Source organism: Phoenix dactylifera, unplaced genomic scaffold (assembly GCF_009389715.1).
Source record: "Phoenix dactylifera cultivar Barhee BC4 unplaced genomic scaffold, palm_55x_up_171113_PBpolish2nd_filt_p 000097F, whole genome shotgun sequence".
Classification (NCBI taxonomy): Eukaryota; Viridiplantae; Streptophyta; class Magnoliopsida; order Arecales; family Arecaceae; genus Phoenix; species Phoenix dactylifera.
The window spans coordinates 450,094-472,993 of record NW_024067681.1 but is presented as its reverse complement, the minus strand read 5'-3'; the positions used below and the strand labels follow the sequence as shown (position 1 = coordinate 472,993).

The 22,900-nt window shown below is 36.2% G+C and overlaps 2 protein-coding genes across 9 annotated transcripts; one reads left to right on the top strand and one right to left on the bottom strand.

Moving 5' to 3' along the window:
- Positions 1–3,685: 3,685 nt before the first annotated feature.
- Positions 3,686–4,342, top strand: LOC103713408. The gene has a single exon (XM_008800324.1). The coding sequence runs from the start codon at positions 3,686–3,688 to the stop codon at positions 4,340–4,342; it is 657 nt and encodes a 218-aa protein (XP_008798546.1).
- A 5,898-nt stretch (positions 4,343–10,240) lies between these two features.
- On the bottom strand, positions 10,241–22,574 carry LOC103713401 (peptidyl-tRNA hydrolase ICT1, mitochondrial-like). 8 transcript variants are annotated; one of them, XR_003386840.2, is made up of 10 exons: positions 22,229–22,573; positions 14,619–14,678; positions 14,094–14,176; positions 13,881–13,945; positions 13,720–13,795; positions 13,548–13,618; positions 13,141–13,238; positions 12,056–12,180; positions 10,715–11,164; positions 10,241–10,593 (listed from the first exon to the last, which is right to left on the bottom strand). XR_003386840.2 is itself a non-coding variant. In XM_026807090.2 (8 exons), exons 1-7 carry the CDS (start codon positions 22,482–22,484, stop codon positions 13,148–13,150), a joined length of 702 nt encoding a protein of 233 aa, XP_026662891.1. In that variant the 5' UTR covers positions 22,485–22,574; the 3' UTR covers positions 10,600–11,164; positions 13,141–13,147. The 8 variants fall into 8 exon arrangements, 4 of the variants coding, with proteins under 4 accessions (XP_026662891.1, XP_008798539.1, XP_026662890.1 ...); XR_003386841.2 differs by lacking the exon at positions 10,715–11,164; XM_026807090.2 differs by lacking the exons at positions 10,241–10,593; positions 12,056–12,180 and having other exon boundaries at positions 10,600–11,164; positions 22,229–22,574.
- Between the last annotated feature and the right edge of the window lie 326 nt (positions 22,575–22,900).

Sequence of the window (22,900 nt, the reverse complement as noted above, 5' to 3'; positions counted from 1 at the left end):
TTAATAAAAGGGTTCTGGCCCTTGGCCACTGGGAAGTGTGCTAGCCTCCATGCTAGCCCTTGTTGGACTCCACTAGATTGGTCATCCTTGATATCTATTGAGCCACCTAATATTCCCTCTCCTTTCTGCCCTGACCCATGGAATAGATACTCGTCTCTAGTGATTTCCTCGTATCACCAATGGATCAGATCCAACCTAATTGAACCTAGATTAAGACTCCTACTAATCTTGGACTCTTCCATACATTAACAAATTCAACCATAATTTAAACTAGACTCCTGCTTCACTTGGACTTCTTCATGACGCATGGAATGAATCCCATTCACGTTGGAATTTTCAGATTGCGCATGCCCATAAGAAGGTCCTCACGCACACCACAAAGAAGCCCTTCACGTTCTCCTTAATTCCATCTAATTCAGACTTTAGAAGATTCTTCCTAGTTTGGGCTAAAAATTTTGGACTCAATTTAGCATTGGACACGCCTAATATTGGACCCAAACTCCTTAACTTAAGACTCCTAATCAACTCGGATTCTTTAATTGATACATAACTAAGAGTCCAAATTAGCTAGGACTCTTTTACACGACTCATGGACTCGTTGTAGCTTGACTCATGCATATGCTGCATCATGATTGCTGAAAATTTTGGATCCAATGTGTTCTAGTGTTGAAACTCTTGGATCCTAATGTAATTCGGTGCATAACCACAAAGAGGAATCAATCTCCACGTATGCCCTATGCTTGGGCTCATGCTCCTGGATCAATATTTATATTTTTTTAAATTTCAATAATAAAAATAGAGTCTAATTTTTACTTTTCCAATAATAAAAATTAAAAATGAAAGTGATGCCAAATGACACCTTAGTCTTCCACTGGGTAACTTCGAAGCTTGTTTCAAGTCCTCCAACATGAGTCACTTTGCAAGTTGAAGAGAAAGGAGAAGCACAAGAACAAAAGCAATAGGGGTGGGAGAAACTATTCAACAATGATTTTATTAATCAAATTCAAATTTGACCTCGATGCCAATCTTATGCTACCTTATATAGCGTGCCTTACAAAATTTACCAAAAATAGTAAAACTTCGAACTCAGCCCAAAATCTGAAAAATAGAATAATAAAATCAATTTCAACACACCCTTTAAATCATAAGGTGATTTACATTTACTTGGTCTAGAAAATTAAAGAAAGAAATTTCTTAATATAGAAACATTCCATTTTGGGGATTTTGTTGAACGTCGAAATGATGCAAAAATGTCGGGCTATGAATACATCAGCTTTTGTGTGTATGTGTGTGTGTGTGTGTGATGCCTTGTTTTTGCTCTCCACTCTGCTTCAACACCTAAAGTTAACAATCTTAATTCCACAACTTATAGAGTTTTAGGTTTCAACATCGAGATTAGGAGAAAATATAGCAACAATATCGAAGAATGAGGATCCACTTAGAATAACTATAACTTGCGATGAATCTATAGTTTAACAGTAGTTTAGTTAAAAAAAATCAAAAATATTTTAATTAAAAATTTAATTTATTTAAGATTGCTGTCAATAAAAGTTATTATCTTCTGATTAACAAATATGCCCCCTTACAAAATTCTAGCTTTGCCTATCTTATTGAGGGCTCTATACATTAGTAGGGAGAGAAGCTGACATTCTTATTCTTTCTCTAATTATTTCAAAACTTACATGCATCGATATATTGCATTGTCAATTTAAGTATCCCAACTTAGAAACCATCTCTTTCCTACTTAAGCACAGCAACCCTCAATGCAGGGTTGCTATAACATGTTCTTTTATCTTATTAGTACAAGTATATTGTACAAAGAGCTTTTGATCTTAGGGTCTTTGCTCCTCTCTCTCTCTCTCTCTCTCTCTCTCTCTCTCCGTCTCTTCAAAAAAGATAAGATCGATCTCTTTGTTACACAGTTGGTAGACATGTCATACTTTAAGAAACAACTTAAGAGTACAGTTTTGACTCCATGCCTAAAGCTTTTAACCTACCTTTCCCTTTCTTATTCCCATTCACACATTTGAATATGGATAAAATGCAAAAACCGAGGGTGTGGCTGGCTGGTTTAACGGGTTTTATTGGTTTGATAGTTCTCTTTTTTGGGAATCCAACAGCACACTTCAATAGGATTGCAATCATGCCATTTTGGATAGCCGTTTCATTTGTTAAACCGGCAAACGATGCTTATCTGAATGATTCTATTATTTTATGTGAAAACTTTGAAGTATTTGAATCAGTCCTCAACGTGTGACACGATGGTACGGACCGTTTCAACCTTCCCGAAGAACGCCTTGCAGCAAAAGGTCATGGATTCGCACAGGCATTGATGACGCATGGGACATACGGTAGAAATTTTTTTATATAATTCAGATAAATCTTATCATTCTAATCTAAATATATCTAAAAAATTATAAAAAAATGCCGTAAGAGAAGAAGAAGTTTTTATAGCTATTTCAAAAAAAAAACTATTGAAGTGTTGGGCTACATGTGAGGTAATCCAGTTCGCTATTTTGTCAGTCTTTCAATTCATATCAGCGATTTGAAAGACAACACAATTTATATAATATATTTAGAAAATTAAAAAAATGACGTAAGAGAAAGAGAAGTTTTATAGCTATTTCAAAGAAAGCTATCGAGAGTGTTGGGCTACATATAAGATAATCCACTTCGCTACTTTGTTAGTCTTCCAATACATATGAGTGCTTTGAAAGGCAATAAAATTTATATAAATATATCTTAAAAAAAATGACGTAAGAGAAAGAGAAGTTTTATAGCAATTTCAAAGAAAGCTATCGGAGTGTTGAGCTACATATGAGGTAATCCACTTCGCTGCTCTGCTAGTCTTCCAATACATATAAGTGTTTGAAAGGTAATAAAAATTATATAAATATATCTAAAAAAATAAAAAAAAATGACGTAAGAGAGAGAGAGAGAAGTTTTATAGCAATTTCAAAGAAAGCTATCGAAGTGTTGAGCTACATATGAGGTAATTCACTTCGCTGCTCTATTAGTCTTTCAATACATTTGAGCAATTTGAAAGGCAATACAATTTTTCAGCATACCGATATTCTAGATGTTCGCCATCCATTTTAGACTGATCATAGATACGGATATTTTGTTGTAGTAGATGTCTGCCATCTGTTATAGGCTGATTATGATTCCATTCGATCACTGTAGCAAATAAAATTTTCAAAAACTTGTTTTGTCCGATCGATACCCATCCAAGGTGGCGGACCCACGTCATCTGTGACAATGTCCACTCTGTCCTTTTGCTCCATTCTTGCAATGCGGCCTGTCAAACAACGGCGCATCCCTTGGAATAGTAAGTACGTACGGCTCCGATCCTTTTCGTTGTACAGTAATCAAGTCATATTTTGCTGCTTTTGTACGGATGACCTCCAGTATCCACCTCCTCACGCAATGATCAAAGTCAATCTTTCTCATCTTATCAAATATTTAAACTCTCCAACCACAAGGTCTTTGACTTATTAAAAAAAGGACATGAACGTAGCCAAATTGTCCGTATGTGCCACCTCGTTCTCCAAATGTCAACGCTCTCAAGTTCCATCCTGAAATAAATATGCATATAGATAAGGGAGAATCTATCTCTTATTCATTTAAATTCTCATGTGAAGGGGTAGAGCAAACTAGAGAATTTTAGGGAAGCAGAAAGAAAGTGATGAAGCTGGTTTGGTGCCCGGAGACAGCCGCCAGGGCCTACATCGACGCCGTGAAGGCACTCGCCGAGCAAGAAGTTGGCGAGACCGAAGTGGCCGAGATGGTCTCTGCCATGGCTGGCGGATGGAAAGCCCAGCTCATCGTCGACGCCGGGACCTGCGGCGATTGCGCGGCCACCAGCGTCGGACTCCAAGCGGCTGCACGTTACACAGGAGGCCGCCACATATGCGTCGTCCCGGAAGGGCAGTCGCTGATGGAGTACAGGGAGGTGATGCGAAGGGCTGGGCTGGAGTCCGCGGTGGCGGCGACGCCGGTGATGGCGGGGGAGGCGGAGGAGGTGATGAGGGAGCTGGAGGGGGTGGATTTCGTGGTGGTGGACTGGCGGCGGAGGGATGCGGCGAAGGTGCTTAGAGCGGCGAGGGCGGGGCCGGGAGGGATGGTGGTTGTGTGCAGGAGCGCCGGGAGGTGGCGGGGCAGCGCTGCGGCGGTGGTGAAGGGGGCGGGGATGAGGGTGGTGAGGTCGGCTCTTTTGCCGATAGAGTGGGGAGTGGAGGTGCTTTACGTTGGAGTGGGGAAGGGGCCGAGCTTGGACGGCAGCCGGAGCCGGTGGATCCGGCACGTCGATCAGGATGGGGAGGAGCACCTGTTCCGGCGATGATCCATGGTACAAAACCATTTTCTTTGTAAACATACTCGCATAAAACACTGGTGTGATTGTGGTGTTTGTGTGCGTTTAAATCTGAAAAAAAAGAAGCCAACCTGTTTCATTTTACGTTGATGAAGAAATCTCAGCTAGAAAAGTTCCTTTAGTGCTATTTCATCATCCGTCTCAGGAGTTTTCCCTTTCGTGGCTCCATGCGATTAATTATCCAGGATTCGACGTCATCCATGGAAGAAAAGATTAATGTGATGACAAAAAACAAGCAACAAGAGAAAAAGGCATTCTTGCATATAACCATGTTTGTATGTATAATAAAATATATTCATATTCTATCATCTTTTTATATTAGAACTTCTGAAAAATTTAATATTCAATTTATACTGTAAAGAGCTATATTTTTCATAAATTCTTGGGGATATTAATGCAACGTGTAAGAAATTGATGCTTAAAATAGTCATTTGTGAACGTCTGTAACGAAAAAATCTTGCAGAAGTACTGATATTGCTGCAAAAGTAAAAAACTTTTAAAGCCTGTATTTGCAACAAGCTATATTGGCAAGGATATAGACACATATGTAACTTGTTTCATATACACCCTTATATTGTTTTACTTTTGCAACCATGTTCTTTTTGTTCGACTTTTGATTAATTGTAGCATAAAATTATCTTTTATCCTTTGCATTAGTATCCCTAATAATTTGTGCAAAATATAGTTCTATACAGTATAAGTTAAATATTGAATTTCTCAGGAGTATTAATGCAGATGGGTAATACTATCATCTTATATTTGAAGAGTTACTTGTTAGCACCACTAGTCAAACATCTAACAGGATGCAAAAAATGATTTTGGAGGATAAATATTTAATAAGCCGTACTTACAAGAATATATATACAAATATTCTATTAAAAAAAGAAGATATTTGAGATAATAGATTAGCATTACCCTTTAATATTGATAATGGAACTGGTTGAATATCCAAATCATATGATAAATGGTATCTTCATTTTACAATCATTTAGATCCCTTTGAGTAACTCATTTTTGGTTGGTGAACTCATTGGGTATTTACTAATAGTGATATTGGATTCAAATCGTGCCCTTACTCTAATTTCAACTAAATAATTTACTCACTCCTATTTATTAAAAATATTTTTGTTGTTTAAGTTGTTTGTTAAACCATAAGAGCTTAATTATGGCAACAAAGATGTATTGCTTTCAACATAAAAATTTGAAAATAAAAAGGAAGGAATAACAAAAGCTCTATGCAAATACTATCTCCAATATCTATCTCGATGATGTTTTTCATTAACTTTTAGAAAAACAAAAGCATAAAAGCAACAACAATACCAAACAAGCCCTTAACATATTTTTGTCCACCACATGGATGCATTAATGGTTCTTTAGCGAAAGGAGTATAGAATGAGGATAGGAGTTCCTTCCATGACACCAGATTTATTGCTATAGCTCCTATTCTTCTCTAGTTTAGTTTAAATTTAATTTATGTAAGAAGCACAAGGTAAGTTGACAGTGTCAAAGTGTTGATTTGTTCATAAACATGTAAGAAGAACATGTTATATATAATCCTAAAACTCAATCTAGAGATCTGTAGTTCTAGCAAGAAGATAGATTTATGCATAGTAAGGAGACAAGAATGTAGATTTACGCATAATAAGGATATAGAATCTATAGTTATTGCATCCTCACAGATTGGCGTATATTATAGCATGAAAGAAAATCAGCTCTCCATGAACTTCCTCAACGAAAAAAAGGCTCAATGGATAAGTTTTTTAATGGGAATAATTGTAGGCCTAGCTACATAGTCCAATTTGAGAAATAAGACTTTCTGGATATTCAAGAAGTAAAAGGTGGCACCTTTACATTACATTAATTAAGAATTATGGAAAAAGACACTATGTTGTTCATCATCATCCAATACATAAAAATGTGCATTTTAGTCAAAGTTCATTTTTCAACTAGATAGGCCTTGGAAAAGAAGAAAATTCACTTTCAAATATGAGAGAGAAAATATCGTTAATTGGTCACTATGACCAATGATATCATGATTATTTTCATATTAAAATGGAGCGATCCAATTTTAGATCACCTGTCTTTCATGTATTGTAGAATGACCAGCAAATAATATGAAAATCAAAAGAAATTTGTGTTGTTCGACTTTGAACCGAAACCGATTCAAGAGCCCTTCTTCGGGGCTTGCCAATCATGATTGTTTGACGAAAAATGGGATCGGATGTTTTCACGTCTCACCGTAGTGCCCGGTTTGTCTTGATTGGAGATTGATAAACAAGAAGGAAAATGAAAATGCTCATCTTAAGTAAGTCAAGTCCATCTCTTTTAGGATGTCATAGACAGATGAATAGTGAAAAGGAAGCTTTAGCTAACATATGAACAAATTATCGTCTCGAGATGTTAGAAGGTGCAAAATCAATAGGTACTGGAGCTGCTACAATTGCTTCAGCCGGAGCTGCTGTCGGTATTGAAAACGTCCTCAGTTCCTCGATTCATTCCGTGGCGCGAAGGCAAGGGCCGCTGAAGGGGGGAAAACGAAAGGTGTTTTCTGGTCTCCCCTTCGCCGGGGGGTGCTTGTGGAGAGGGTGTGCCACGACGAAACAAGGGAATGAAAGGTCGCTTTGCGTTGGATGCTAGACGGAGAGTAAGCGACTTCTATTAGCGCCGGACCGTCGAGTCGAATTGATCGTGTCATGTGCAACGTCCATCAATGATGGTTCATTAATGTCCATGGATTTAGACTCCTTCCCCCTTCCCTTATACGAAAAAGATCGAGAGGGGCCCGAACCAAACCAAGAACGGAAACAGAAGCCTTTCGACTCACTCTCGTATGGCTCACAATGCGCACAATAAGAATAAGACCAATAACGAGCGTTAGAGCGAGAGGAGAGCATCGATCATGTGAAGCATGCACCTTGCAGCTAGCTTAACACCCCGCTCAATCGCATGCCGACTTGTAATGAACAAATAGCTTGTGCTTGGCAACTAGACTGTTCCATTCCAATTAACTGGAGAGGATCTAAACTCAGTTTAATTCCCAACCTCTTGTATTATACCTTGTTAATGTCTGCTTTTGCCTTTCTCTATGTATGGTTGGTTTATTCCTTCTCTACGGAACTTAATCACTAGGTAGCTCGTCCATGCCTTCTTTTGGTCCTCCTACATTAATCCTCATGGGAACCTTGCTTTCTTTTTACCATCTTTTGAAATGAAGCTAGATGAATATCTTATTTCATCCTTCTGAACATAGCAAGGAAAAGAAAAAAAGGGGTCCTCTTTGAAACATCATAGTGAGTAATGAAAGTTCCAAAAACATGATCTAGAGAATCAATATATATCTCGAAACTCTATCCTATATAAACAACCAATTTTGTAGAATTCACTGTCACCACAAAAGGAAAAGGAAACAAAAAATATCCTCATATAAAGTCAATCCTGCAGTTATTAATCTTGCTTTGGACGCTGTTTACAGAGCAAAAAACTTGGAACAAGTCGATAGAAATGAAGCAAGTCCAATAAAACCAACCCCACTCAACGTCATCATATATTTTTCAAAGCATCCATTTGTTTGGTTTTCCCTTACTATGGTTTCATGTGCTGCGCCAATGCTACTTACAAAATATTGTTCCAGAGGCCAATTTAACATGAAAACACGTCCCAATTATCTTCCAAGTTTACAGGAAACCAGACATGTTCAACTCAAACAGGATTCTATTGTTTATACAACCATCACACATTTGTTCCACAATCCGAGATGTGTGCATGCCATGGCCATCCTGTTCAACACCCCTGTGCATGGTTTATTTTTTTTTATTATTATTTTTTTTTGGTACAACGGCACCTCATACTAAACGTAAATGAGTACAACCAAAAAAAATCAGAAAAAGGGATCTGGCCAAGCGGTTGGGGAACATCCGCCTGGTTCCTCCAAATGCATGGTTTATTCAAGTTTGCACATTTCAACTTAGTCTGACCCTCAACTTAGTATACACCATTGTGACAACATCTCCTATACATATGTCCTATTGTCTTGTTCATTGGTTGGAATCTCCAATTGTTTAAATCTTAGCCTGACTCCAATGCACCATGTTCTTATACCAAACCAACATTCCACAGTTTGTCCCTGACTCATGATTAGCTTTGATGGATCTTCGAGTTGCAGAAGAAATCTCGAGATCTAATATGATTCTACTCAAAACATGGAAAGAAAAATGAGCAAAAGATAAAAATATGACATATAATAAGCATGGCTTGTACCACAGTCTGAAGAAAATCCAAAACAAGCTCAAAAAATCTCCTAACGAGTATTTAATCTCTTATGGAGAACACGCCATTCTCTGAAAGAAAATCCCTTCGGCCTAGTGTGGATGGCAAGCATATACAAAAAAAATAATGTTTAGTACATGAGGGGACTATGAGGATCTCCCTTCCCTGTTTGAACTTTTAGAGTAACTGAAAAGCTGGTTTGTTTGATCTTGTCCTTATATTTGTTAAGCCACATTTGATTCTACTCCATCTCTTTAACTATGATCTTTCTTCTTATACAAGCAGCATCAAATTAAACTTTAACCGTAGATTTTTGATTAATCAAGATGGTTCGTTGTTCTATCTTCTATATCGTTCTCTTGAGATTCCTTAGCAAACAAAATTTCAATTTTTGCCTTGAGTTGAAACTTTTTCATCTCTCATTTGTTTGGAGGGTTGTTGTAACATCTTTATTTACATTTTCTCACCTCAAGCCAAGATCCAAGTTCGATCTTTTCTTGTTAACGAACAAGTAGTAGTTCATTGTCCATGTCAACCCTGATCCCCAATGGAACCAATCCAGCAACTATGTTGATCTCTTCTAGTATTCATCAACCACAAGGTATTTGGAACTTGGAATTGGCCAAGATTGTCCATACCTGCCACCTTTTCCACATGTCAACGCTCACAAAACACACTGTAGAATATAGTTGAATAAATATATAAACAAAGACGGATTTATACCTTATTCAGTTAAAGGTTTTCTCGCATATATAGTGGCGTGTTCCCATGGAGTGCTATGATGCTTTACACCTCTGTCCATCAAACGAGAGTAGATATAACTCATTGTTTTGCTCCTTGGTTTGACTTGCTAATTTTTGTACTTAAATAATTAGGACGGAAAGGAGACTTATTGAATCGCTAATCAAGTCCAACTCGAACCCAGCATCGACCCGCAGGAATCAAGAGAAGTTTGGAGTAATTTATTGGCTATCTTACATGTTGTTTAATCAATATTTTGACAACAACCTGACATTATAAAAGTGAACAGACAGCATTTTCCTAGTCCAAATAAATTGATTACTTCCTTCTTGTTTTCATTCCAATTTATGGTTAGGTACTGATACCTGATTTGTAAACAAAGTTAATTCACACTTCTAAAATTGCTTGGATTTGTTATTATTTCTAGTCTGGCACCAATGAACCCAAAGTTTCCATCATATAAGGGTTATGCCCTTACATATAATCTCCTATATTGGCACTTAAGAATAATCAATCAAGTCATGCAATCTTTGTTTTTTCTTTTTTTTTTTTTAAATTCATGTGCAGTAAGGTGCTCATTAAGAAACTATAGCAGGATGTTATGGTTCACGATTCTACGAAGATCGAAGGTGGAAAGGGAGGCATATTTTGAACAAATTAGTCTATCCTTGCAACTTAAGGCTAGTTTTTATTATTATTATTATTATTTATTTATTTGCTTTTAAAATCAGGAGAGTCGTCAAGTCACACTTTATTTTTGACCAAGAAGTTTAGACCATTTGTCTTCCCACAGAAGCGGTGACATGTTGGGCGTGGGTGGATGATTCATCTTTTTGTAACAATTTTCTACAAATGCAGGAGCTGCGGAGGAAAAATTAGAGCGTTTCACATCTTATTGCACTTTTTTTTCTTCAGAAAAAAAATACTGTGGAAATACAATCATTGAAGACTAGTTCTGAAACGACCTCCTAAAAAAGCTGAGACTTCTGAAATATGAGTTCAAAGGATGATCAGAATCCACTTAGAAGGCGATCTTCTGTATCCCTGAGAGATCAGAACAATGGAATCAATAACTCCAACCCCTCAAAACTTCCCGAGTGTCGTATACTTCCTTCTTGCAGATTTAACACGCAAAGGTGGCATTCATTATCCTTGATGGAGAAGATGTAAAGCATAGCAGATACTGGAGCTTATCCCAACAACCAGATAGCTATCCTGCATCAGAAGCAGGTCAAAGTTTTGAATCAATAGTACTGCAGCTGCAATGCTGATTAATCTCAACATATTTTTAGAAACAATGTGTATAAAGTGGAGATGCAAATAAGTTTGGTCCAACCCGATGTAATGAGTTCCTTGCAAGACAGGACAAGAAAAACATGAAGAGCAATGGGAACAAAGATGTGAATCAAAGCAGGCTGTCAACGGCCAGAGCTGCTTTAGCCAACTACCCCTGGCAGCTGATGCAGGGCTAGAATTCTCATGGCAATTCTCAGCCAGTAGTCCCAAGTGCCTTAAATTGTCTCATTTCAGACGAAATATGATGAACCTAGCCTTGGTTTCCACGTTCAAACATAAGGTGGCAAGTTGGAGAAGGCTACCGGTCCTGCAATCTCAAAGACTTCTGGATGCTAATTGGCGTCACATGCATCAATATCGTTGGAGACACAAATGTCACTTTCTTTTTTCCTCTCAATCACAAGCGGTCAATTGATCTTAGAAGCTTCAGTTCAGGCCCAAATAAGATCGAATTCAGGATGAATCAGGTGTAATTACGTCAAGCTCGAACCTGGTTCACAAGCCAGAAGTTGATTGTAAGCAAAGCTTGAAAATTACGAGGCTCAACCAGATACTGGCTTGATAAGGCCGAAAACTGGTGATCAATGTTTTTAGATATATCTCAGTCAACATGTAATGGATTGTTGGACCAAATTCAACAACAGACTTTTGGTCCTGTAGCATGGAATCAACCACTGAATTGAGCTAAGCATGATTCCACCATAGACTTTGGTTCCTGTAGCATAGGCTTCTGCCATCAAGCTATGCTTGAAATAAGATCAAAGTCAGCTACATTTGGAATTAAGCTCAAATTGTGCTCAGTCGAAGGACAAACGAGCCAACCTTGATCTCAGTTTTCAAGCTTAAAATTATTTTCTTTTTTTTTCTCTTTTTAGAGGCGAGCTCAAAATTAATTTAATGTTAAACTTGACAAGAAGCAGGCTCGATCAAGATCCGTTCTAATACACACGCCTACCCTCATCCACACATATGGGGGACGAATTACCAAACATCTGCATTTCCATATCTAGATATGACGATTGAAATACACATCTAACATATAATTTTAAATCTCTCTTCCATCTATAGCTCAATCTGCTAGTATCCAAGCCTTGCATCCAAAACAGCTAAAGTAGATATTGTACTTCAATAATTTACATATACCACTAAATTTAGACGAGATCAAAGCCTAAAACACAATCAAATTGGTTGTGTCTATGGCCATATTTCAAGCAGATGGTCATAACACCAAATCCATCTATACGGTGCCTCATAATTTAAGAATGATTCAATAACATGGCCACCATGACATGAACTTGCTTTCAAAAGTGTGTAAGAAAGATGAGTGAATGACCATTTACATAAATTGGAATATTCTATAGAAAGATTTTAGTAGTTTTACTTGTATCAAAAAAGACTCCCAAACCACAGCTCATGTTTCTTGTTATATTTTCAGCCAGTCGCTTCCATGGAGTGTATGACAATGAGGATAGATCAACTTCTCTAGGAAACCTCTCGCAATTCAACCTAAAAGGAAAGAACAAAGTATTGAAAAAACATATCAATGTTCTCTATTCTGTCAAGGCGAATATTATTTTTCACCGTAGAATAAAAAGGGATAAAACATATCTTATAACCCCTTAGCATCAGGGTTGCAAATAATAATGAAATAAAATTAATATCTGGACAGATCGGAATATAATGTGTTTATAAAAGTCTAAACGGTGAAAAAGAGGATAATAGTAGGGAAAAAGAGAATAAGAGTTAGAATAGAGGACGAGAAGAAGAACAGAGGGCAAAAAGATACCAAAAGAAACAAAAACTTCCACAAAGGAGCTACTTCATTCAATATAATTCCATAACTAATTCGCCACTCCTCATGAACGTAAATTTTTGATAACCATAAAATAATATTTCCCTATCATAAAGGACACAAAAATGACCCAACATCATTTGACACAAAATAGGACTCCTCATCTACCTTAAACTCTATTGAATTAAAACTGTTAATGTTCCTACCAAAAGACAATTATGGACTATCCAAAAATGGAAAAATTAACATCCGCATTGAAGCATATATTGAAAATTACTAAAATTACTTTAATGCACGATTGTTATAACCTCAATCTTTCCTATCTCAGCTAAACTTAAAGTGAGATCCTAAGACAATAATCTTACTTATATTAGGATTCAAGAAAACCATTAGGAAAACAACCCTATAATTGATATGAAAAATATGATAAAATATAAAATATAAAATATAAAAGAATGAAAACAAATTCATTCATTTAAATACTTAAATTTCTAATCGCAACAAGATATCACACGCCAAGTAAGCTGCCCTGGAATTATATGGGATCACTGCCTATGCTTTGAAACACGCTTGCGTGCAGTAAAACTAATCTAATTCTACAAATTTTCAGATAGTATATCAAAATCATCAAATAGAATCATTACTGCAAGTTGATTTTGCATTAAAGTAGATACCTCAGCATCAGTCCCAACTTTCTTTGTTTCTCCTAATTGCCTTTTTCTGTGAGAGAGATTTTTTATTCTGCATCCTCTTCTGCTCTCCAATAGCAGCCCTTCAAGATATGATAAAAGTAAATATTGCAGCTTTACAAATTGTAATCAACCAATGTAACATGAAATGGTCTTCGCTAATTCTACGTACTGTGCTTTTCCAAATTGCAAAATATCTAAAGCAAAAGGTTCCAGGAAAGGTACAGTATTGATGCTCATTCAATTCTGAGATGAACCCTAAAGAATTTTTATTAACTAGAAAAGAACATGGCAGTTATGTGGACGAGCGGATGCCAATAATCACATAAAAAAGCAAAAAGAAAAAATAGTCATCTGCTTCACTGATAAACAGGAGACAGATTATGGCTTACAATCTTTCTATCTTCTTCTTTTGCTCTTTTGAAGGAGGCGGTGGAACATATGATGCAGCATCTATAATAGCCTGTTGAAGAAAATCAATACAAAGTAATATATAGGCTTTTTAGAGAGCCATGGATATAAAAAATAACAGACAAATAACCAGGTCTCCAGAAAGAATTTTACAAGGTTTGCACAAGAATCATGCCGAAACCAAAGATTCAGTACCTGCAGTTTCTCCAGCGCATCTTCAATGTTACCTCTGAAGAACAACATATTACAATTAGGTACATTGGAGACTGCTAATAAAAATGGAGAAAATGGAATGGCAGTGCCCAAAAGCTTACTTCTGTGTTCTTGTCTTTGTTGATGAAATTACAATCTCCCCATCCTTGTTGATACGATTTTTTTCCTGTAAACAGATGTGGAATCTATACCTAATTTTAATATATACGCATTCAACAAAATGGGTATACTGAAGTGTATTGAATGAGACAGAAAACAACATGGCAATTCAAGTAGACCAATTAAATATCATGCAATAAGTGCTGAACAACAACCATTTGAAGTATTCTCTCCCTGACTCTTTCGCTAAGCCAATGTGCTTGTTTAACATTGAAGCGCATGTCCACCTTAGTGTTCACTGCAATAATAGGCATATTTAAGTGAAAGATTGAATAAACATAATTCAGTGAATAAAACAGACTGGATTCTACAAGATGCTCTGAACCATTCTGAGAAAAAGGTTATAGAAAAGGAGAGAAGAAATAAAATGATATCACGTTGATTGAAACTTCCTGTCTACATCCCTTAAAGATGCACACTTCAATGCCAAACAAAGAGAAAATGGATCTTAACCATGCCATTGTCAGTTAACTACAGTTTGAAAATGTCCAGATATCCTTCCTGAGAAAGCAACAAACCTGAGATGAACAGTACAATAAACTATGGAAGTGAATTTTCTTTGAAGCACGAAAATCCAATTGAGGTATACCACTTTTTGGTACTACAACACAGCAGCACTAAGAATTTCAAGTATAAGCTAAAGAAAAAGCGAAGTGAGAAAGACTTGGAAGTCAACAAACCTTTGTTTACATTTTGACCACCGGGTCCCCCGCTTCTTGCAAAACTAACAGTGACATGGTCTGCATAAGCAAATGACTTGGAATCAATTGAGGGTATTATTTAGCTGGTATTGCTCAAGAGAACTACTACACATATTTAAAGAGAATTTTCATATAGAATGATACTTCATTTTCTTAGCATTTCAATATACCTAAACCTCTCCCTTGTTTTTTTTTTTATAATAACTGGGGCATATATCCTCAGTTTATAACATATAATTGACCAAAATACATGAAGTGCATCAAATATAATTAAGGGATTCAAAATTTATAGTCATACTTCAGTATTCAAAGAACTGCATGAACCTAAAAAGGGCGTAGACTTACAAGATGATATTTGTCTTAAACAAAGCTGTAAAATCCATGTGATAAAACCATGAAGGGAAAGCTGGCATGCAGAATGCAGCAAGGTGGAGAACCAGTTATAATGACATTGGCATACAAAGGATTGAGGACAAACTGGTAAAGAGAGAAGCCTAAATATGAGCAAAACAGTCAGGCAACTGAAAAGAAAAAACAAAGTGACCTGAATATTAGTTGTAGAAAAAGATCTTTTAAATTGCCTCTTGTTACAGGGGCATTAACCCTAGATTTTTTTAAAAAAAATGGAGTTGAAAGTATTATAAGCTAACCACAAATTGTTTTGGACAAGGCTTGGTGGCAGCAGTTACATAATTTCTGCTGAAAATAGGCAATGCTACAAAGAACATTCATGAAAGCAAGCAGCAAAATTATAGCAATGTTGGCCCTTGATATAAAAAAGAATAAATCCAACCTACTACCACTAAAAATAACTACATTCTAAGTTGCTGTCTTATTATGTTTAATAAATAAAGCAAATGTGCCAAACTCAAAATTGATAGCCATGAAGTAAACCATTTAATGCTAATAGATGGATACATTTTTTTTATGTCACACAGAAACTTGGGTTGTTTCTGCTGGTTAGGTTAAGGGTTACAAGTTTTGCAGGATTTTTCAAGATTTAGCACACACGACACTTATTACAGGGGCCTTGTTTTTGTGATAATAAAAGTGATCCATAACAATGCTACATAGAACTGTCAGGGAGGAGTTTTTGGTGCTTTAGTACAGAAAAATAAAAGGAGATTATTTATCATACATGTGCTGTTGCCATTTATATAAAAAAAGGAAATTGCCTATCTGCAGAAGTATTTAGAAGTTACAGCAAAACTAGACAGGTGTAGCTTCTTGTATTAGACATATAAATTAATGACTTGAGAATAGTTTAGTTGCTAGAAACTTCTAAAATGATTGATGAGGATTCTAAAGGAAGTAGAATTACAAGTGGGTCCAACTGGGCCTGTGTACATCTTGATCCAGTCCTGATCCAAACTCAAGTTGAGTCTAAGATTGGACCTAGATTTGACAATCACCTGGTGCCTCTGGGTCAAATCAGGTTTCCCTTCTGGGTCGCGTTAGACTTTGTACAAAGTTTTTTGAGCTAGACCCCGATTTTTGAACTAAATTTTGTCAGGTTAAATCAGGTCTACTAGCATCCAATGGGACCAGGTCTAATTTCCTAAGATCCATACCCAACCCAATTGGAGGTTGGTTCCTAATCTGGGATCATGTCCAAACCAGATATAAGTCAATCCAGGTACACCTGCTTGACTATTCTCCTTTTGTTGCCTATTCTTCTTAGCTTCTCTTTAATTATCTAATTCTTGCATTTCACATGCATCTGTTCTCCTACATTTATCCTCTTTACCCCCTTTCTTGCTAGATTTTTTGTTTAGCAAAAAAAAAATCTAATCAAATCTGAAACTATTTGTAATCAAAATTAATTTTTGCAGCTCAATTGTATGCCAAGCTACATCGAAGTTAGGAACTCAAAACAATGTCGAGTGGCCAAAATGTCATTGGTCTCATTAGTGATTAACCAGATGGCTAAATCAAAGTAATTTTAGTTTACGCTATCATAGAGTCTTCCTTTTGTTGGAAGTAACGAAAATGATGTATCATTATTGACTGATAGCAGATAGAAACCAGCAGATAGCTCCCTAATGAATGTTAAAAAAATCCTAAACTATTCTTCCTAAGATAACTGGCCAAGGAAAAGAAAGAAAGGAGAGAGAGAGAAGGGAAGGTGAGGACGTGATGTCAGCATATGGATGTTCTAATCTCAAACGTACATCAAATAAAATCACTAGACAACAAAAAACAACAACTAAAAACAGAAAACAGAGCCTTATAAACTGAATATGAAATAAATTGTAGCAACTTGAAGCTTCAAAAATCTGATTGCATCAGAAGGCAGATGCAAAGGCTGGTGACTGGACTATAAAGGCTAAACCTTAAGCCTTTTAATGATTTCCTTCTCGACAGTATCCTTTTTAGTTTTGTTTGATGTTACAGTACAAAAATAACCTTATTTGATGAAAAATAACAAATAGTCTAGAAGGTTGGACAAGTAACTTTTCTCAACAGATTAAATAGGTAAGCAAGTTTTATTGAAAAATAACTAGCTATGTGCTGAATGAATCAGCTAGGGCCCAATGAAAAATAAAAAATCGAACCTAATTGGATATATGTTTTTGTAGTTATAGGATCTCTCTTTTTCTCCATGAAAGGTGGGGGGGATTTACAGGGAAACACTGTTGCTATTAAGTAATGCAATTTTGTTTTGACTTGATCATCAATCTATAGATTTCATAATATTTCTAGATACAAACTGCTTGCATGTGTTTTGGTCAACTTTTAGAATTACCAAGAGCTTGATAGATTTATCATCAGATCTAGAAAAGTCTCCATAAGTAACCTTATCATCAGATCTAGAAATCTTTTTAATGAAAGTTAGATTTATCATATGGTTTCAAGAAAGCATATAATAGAGCCCTAGAAAAGTCTTACGGTGAGTGTTAGATAAAAAAGGATCCTTTGTTTATATTAATATGATATCGGATATATAATAGAGCGGCTATTAGTGCGAGACTAATGATAATACTAGTAAGCTTCCAATCACAAGAGGTTCACACCAAGAATCTGCTCTAAGTCCTTACCATTTCACGCTAGTTATGGATGTGCTTACTAAGCATATTCAAGATAATATTTCTTGGTGCATGCTATTCGCAGATAATATAGTCTTAGTGGATAAAACTAAAATTGGACTTAATTGTATGTCGAAATTATGTAATCGTGCATTAAAATCTAAGGGATTCAAATATGTAGGATCCAGAGAAATACATGGAACATAGTTTTACTAAATTAGAAATAGAGATGAAGGTGAAATGAAACTTAAGGACCATGAAGTTTCCAAGAGTGACCATCTTTGGTATTTTAGAATTGATTAATCATAAGGGAAGATAGAAGAGGATGTTATCCATAGAAATAAAGCATGGTGGATAAAATAAAGTAGTGCAACTGTGATTTTATATGATCATAGGATACTTGTCAAGTTGGAAGAAAAATTTTATAGAATAGCCATACGACCAGCTATATTTTATGGTACAAAATGGTGGATAGTTAGAAACAACATGTGTACAAGATGAGTATTGCTGAAATAAGAATGTTGAGATCGATAGAATAAAAAATAAAATCATTCATAAAAACATAGAGGCAGCACCAATTGAGAACAAATTGAGAGAATGATAAACTTAGATGTTTTTAACATGTACAACATGGGCCGATGGATGCACCAGTAAAAAGTAATTTAATACATATAGAAGAAAAGATGGATGGAGATAGACTGAAAATCACATAAAATAAAATAGTAAGAAAGAACTTGATATCACTACATCTTTTAGAAAGTGTGGCCTTAAGCAGAGCGGAATGGAGGAAAAGAATTCAAGTAGCCGACCCCAACTAGTTTTGAGATTAAAGCTTAGTCCAGTTGAGAAAAGTTTAGAAACATGGAACCATTGTTTGTCGTACCAAACCATATTATTGAGTACTACGCATATCGTATAATACTCAGTATGAAGGTGTACTAATTGTTGGTATCATGAACCAACCCACACCAACACTTTGCTAGTAGGTACTAGTATAGGTATTGAAAATGGTACTACGAACCCTGCATGGAAACCCCATGAATGAATGCATTACTTCATATTTGCAACTTTATGTCTAATGTTTTAGCCATGTTAATTAGATTATCAAATCTACTAGAGAAAAAATAGAGGTTGAGATTGGCTTAGGTACGATACAAGTCATCCTAAACTTATCAAAATATAATATGAGATTTTAAATAGGTTTCATCGAAATACTGAAATACATACAATTATCTTGAATTGTCTTTACATGTATTACCATCTCTTATAGCAAAATGGCCTGATACGATTGCAATAAGGGTTGTTATGATGCAATAGAGCCATTTCTTGCATGCTACATGGTGCATGCCTTAAGACAAGCTTATATATGGTGTGTATTTTATTATATATAACACTAGATAGCAGTAATTTATGCAATGGATTCCTCTCGGCTGCTTTTTATTTTGGTCATGGTACAAATGGCTCATCATTTTACACTTTCAGAAAATTCCTGTTAACAAACAAAATTTCTAGTCTCATACCAAAAAGAAAAAAAAAAAGAAATTTCTAGTCAAGCATTACAGATACATAAAATACTTATCATGCATAAAACTAAAAAATTATTGTCATGAAGGTCCAGAATAATATGTGCTGGCAGCATCTTGAGACTCTATGTATCATATGTGGGGTGGAATAATCTGTCATCATCTCTTTTTTAATCAACTTGTTGTTGGATTCAACGTTATGATTCAACTCAAAAAAAGAAAAAAAAAATGATGTGTCAAATTAATTGTTGTTTCACAAATAACATTGTCTTTTCTCATCCACATCTTTCTTGCTTTGAAAATTGATTCTTTTCATGACATTGTTCTGATATAAAGAGGCCAACTAGAAAACCTACTAATGACATGGATGAAACAGGATAACTGCAAGATTCTACAGTAGCCCAAAGGTAGGTCTTGGTGGAAATGAATATTCTTCATCCAAATGGGGTTATTTACTTCTTCCTCTTCTTTCCTCTTGTAAGTAGTTTTTCTATCACTTTATTTCTTTCTATTTATATAGTACCTCTATTTATCAAAAGAAGTAACCAGAATCAATCATGACAAAGCTACTGACCATAATGATATAAAAATTCCAAAAAAAGCTGCTGCTATGCAGATCTTCCCAATAGCAAACCCTGCTGCCACTATGTGCACTTCAGCTCTCCTTATTTGTTGATTATCTCCTCAACCAGCTCCATGATAATAATAAGTTAGGACTGTGCTACTTCAAGAAAGCATAATCCTTAAAACAGATTTTCTGCTTTTGAATATGAGGCCTTTGGGATCCATGCCAGAGTTAAATTTTTCATTTTCCTCTGACCAATTTCAATGCAGACCGATGGTGAACAGGTTAAAAGAAGAATTTTCCCACCTAAAGGCAAGTAGACTAAGTCATGCTATTGAGACAACAGCATCCTAGAGAGTGCCAGAAAGCACCTAACTCAGACAGTGGATAAAATTCTTAAATCAGAGGACCTTAGTCATGATCATCACAAGTCAATAATCTTAAGATCTGATTTTCAACGATTGATGTTCAATTACTTTAAGCTTTCTTCAGATCTACAGATAACCCACAGGAATTCTAGTTACTCATATTGCTTTATCTGAAACTAAGCAACAGTAGATATATTAGATACATGAATGATGCATTTCACCTGAAAATTCTCATACTTGGATTGATGATGATGTGTATTTGAGATTTTATTTTTACAATTTCTATCTCTTCTTCCTTGTCTATTAGTAGTATTAAGTCAAATGTATGGCTACTTAATGACTTTTACTCTCCACCCTTTAACAATAACTGTAACCACCATTTCCCCCCCTCCCTCAGCCATGGTTCCAAAAACCATTAACCGACAAACAGTAGCTCCAATCATTTCAACTTCAAAACCAACAGTATTCCAATGCACTGAAGAATGCCCTTAGCACTCCCTATTTTATTGCCCTTTTAACACTCAAAATACCTCTTCATTATTAGAAAAAAAATATAAGTCAGTACATCAAGAACTAATGTGTTACACACAGGAAATTTGTTCAGCGCCACCATTTCTAAGCTAGTTTTACTGGCAAAGAATAACAATTCATTCTTCCGACCAGCTAGTCAATCATCAATCATGTTTGGATCTCAGACTTGAATCTTAGCCTTTTCCAAGCCGAAAGATATGCCTATTATCAAAAAGATTGAGTATTGAAGAAATTATTGACTTGAAATCAAAAGTGGCATAATATGTCAGTCATATTAAATTGAGAACATTAAGTTGAACATTTCATCAACTTTGTGCCTTTAAATTGCTTAGCACGTCTCAAGAAAGGAAAAATAATCATCACTGAAACGTATCATCTGTAGTTTGCAAGTGAGTAATACGATTGAAACCTCTTCTCGCCTTCGTCAATAAATCCTATGTTTCGACTTCAAAGCACATCTCTGATTAATGCGAGTAACAAGGGGAAAAATAAATCTTCCCATTTTGATTTTATTATAATTTATTAAATAAGACAAATTTTTGAGATCCTTTACTATAATCATAATATAGGAGTAATTGAAAAGTTCTCCTTGAGGCACCAGATCTTCCAAACCCAGTTTACTCCAAAACAAACTAAAGTTTCTTGTAATCTCCTCTATCATATGCCTTCTGCTGAGTACGCTTTAAGATAATAATAAGCACACTTTTTTAATGTTGTGCATTAGCATCCATGTGTTGTACAAACCCTCGCATTAAAAGTAGACAGTGAAACTAATGTTTCGTAACTTCATTTAAAAACTTTTGGTCCAAAAACGAGAATTCCGCAGGTATTCTTCTTTTGCAGGGGATAGACAATATATAAGTAGCTGAATATGAACCATCAACATGCCCATTATTTTTCCTTCTACAGTAGGCTAGGATCATCGGAAGGGTAGAATAGATTATCCTATGCCCCAAGCCATTCCGCTTCTCATTTTAACCATCACTTCATCTCTTTCTCTTCCTTCCCCAAAATCACTTTAAATTCATCCATCCAATTCCAGCAGTCCTCTTTGAGTTCATCCGCTTGCAGTCTGTTCCTATATTCCCCAATCTAATCTAGAAAGAACCCTTCTAAAGAGTTCATCCTAATGTCTTGCTCTATCCACCCTGACCGCTGGGACACTGTTACTTCTCTCACCAGCCAACTTTAGGAGGGAAAGGTAAAAAGGATTTCTCCAGCCATCTTCCCATTGACAATTCTCTCCCTGTAATAACATTCTCCTTCCAATGTAAATTCCCTTGGGAGTCATACTTTAATTTTCAAACTAACTATTTCTCACCAACTAGGTTACAAAAACTGAACATCTGGTCGAAGTTACAAGAAACACCAAGATTCATTAAGCGAATAAACACCATCTCCAAACCCTAATAAAACCTCAACCAGATGCGAAAAAGAAAAAAACGGAAGGAACACCAAGTTCACCAAGAGAGTAAGCCTCCAGAAAAAAACTTGTAATCCGAAAATGGCTTAAGGGGAAAGGGGAAAACATAAAGAAAAGTACGATTTTCCTGGGTTAAAATATATGATAGCTTACCCAATGTGATCTCTGGGGTGGACTCGGAGCCCGCGGAGAGAGCCCGCTCCTCGGCATCTTGAAGGATCTGTTGCATCATAGATAGGCGAGCAGACACCTTCTTGCCCCCGTCGCCGGATTGCGCGGCGGCGCAGCGGACACCGCCGATCCCGACGTGGACGCGGATCGGTACGGCCGGAATCGTCCGGCTCGACCTCAGCAACCGGGAGACGTGGCACAACTCCCTTAGAAGAAGATTGCTTCGGATGTTGGCCATCGTCTCTTGTCTCGTCGCCTCTTCGTAACGGGAGAGGAAGAGGAGGAGATGAGAGTGGTTTGTGAGGTGAGGAGGGAAAGAGAAGGCAGATAGACCTGACCACGGTTTGGTTCTAACCGGAGAATCGGACCGGAAACGAACCGAAAAGGGCTGGACCGGAACTGGAACCGTGTCTCACGGTTTTTAACCAAACCGGAATCTTGAGGAATACGGTTCGGTTAAGGTTCTAGATTTGATGGAACTGAACCGAAACCGAAACCGGAACCGAAGCCTATTTTTTTCTTTTTTTCATTTATAATAAAATAAATTAATTTCAAATTTATTTAATGTAACTTATTTTTTTATATAATATTATCTAGTTGTATTATTAAAATTTACTTTGATAGTTAATAATAAAATGAGGTACAAATTATCAT

Coding starts and splice junctions, on each gene's coding strand:
- LOC103713408 (XM_008800324.1), top strand. CDS start 3,686: ATGAAGCTGGTTTGGTGCCCGGAGACAGCCGCCAGGGCCTACATCGAC.
- LOC103713401 (XM_026807090.2), bottom strand. CDS start 22,484: ATGGCCAACATCCGAAGCAATCTTCTTCTAAGGGAGTTGTGCCACGTC. Junction 13,796..13,880: donor ACAAAGACAAGAACACAGAA/GTAAGCTTTTGG, acceptor GTTGTTCTTCAG/AGGTAACATTGAAGATGCGC. Junction 13,619..13,719: donor ATGATTCTTGTGCAAACCTT/GTAAAATTCTTT, acceptor TTTCTTCAACAG/GCTATTATAGATGCTGCATC.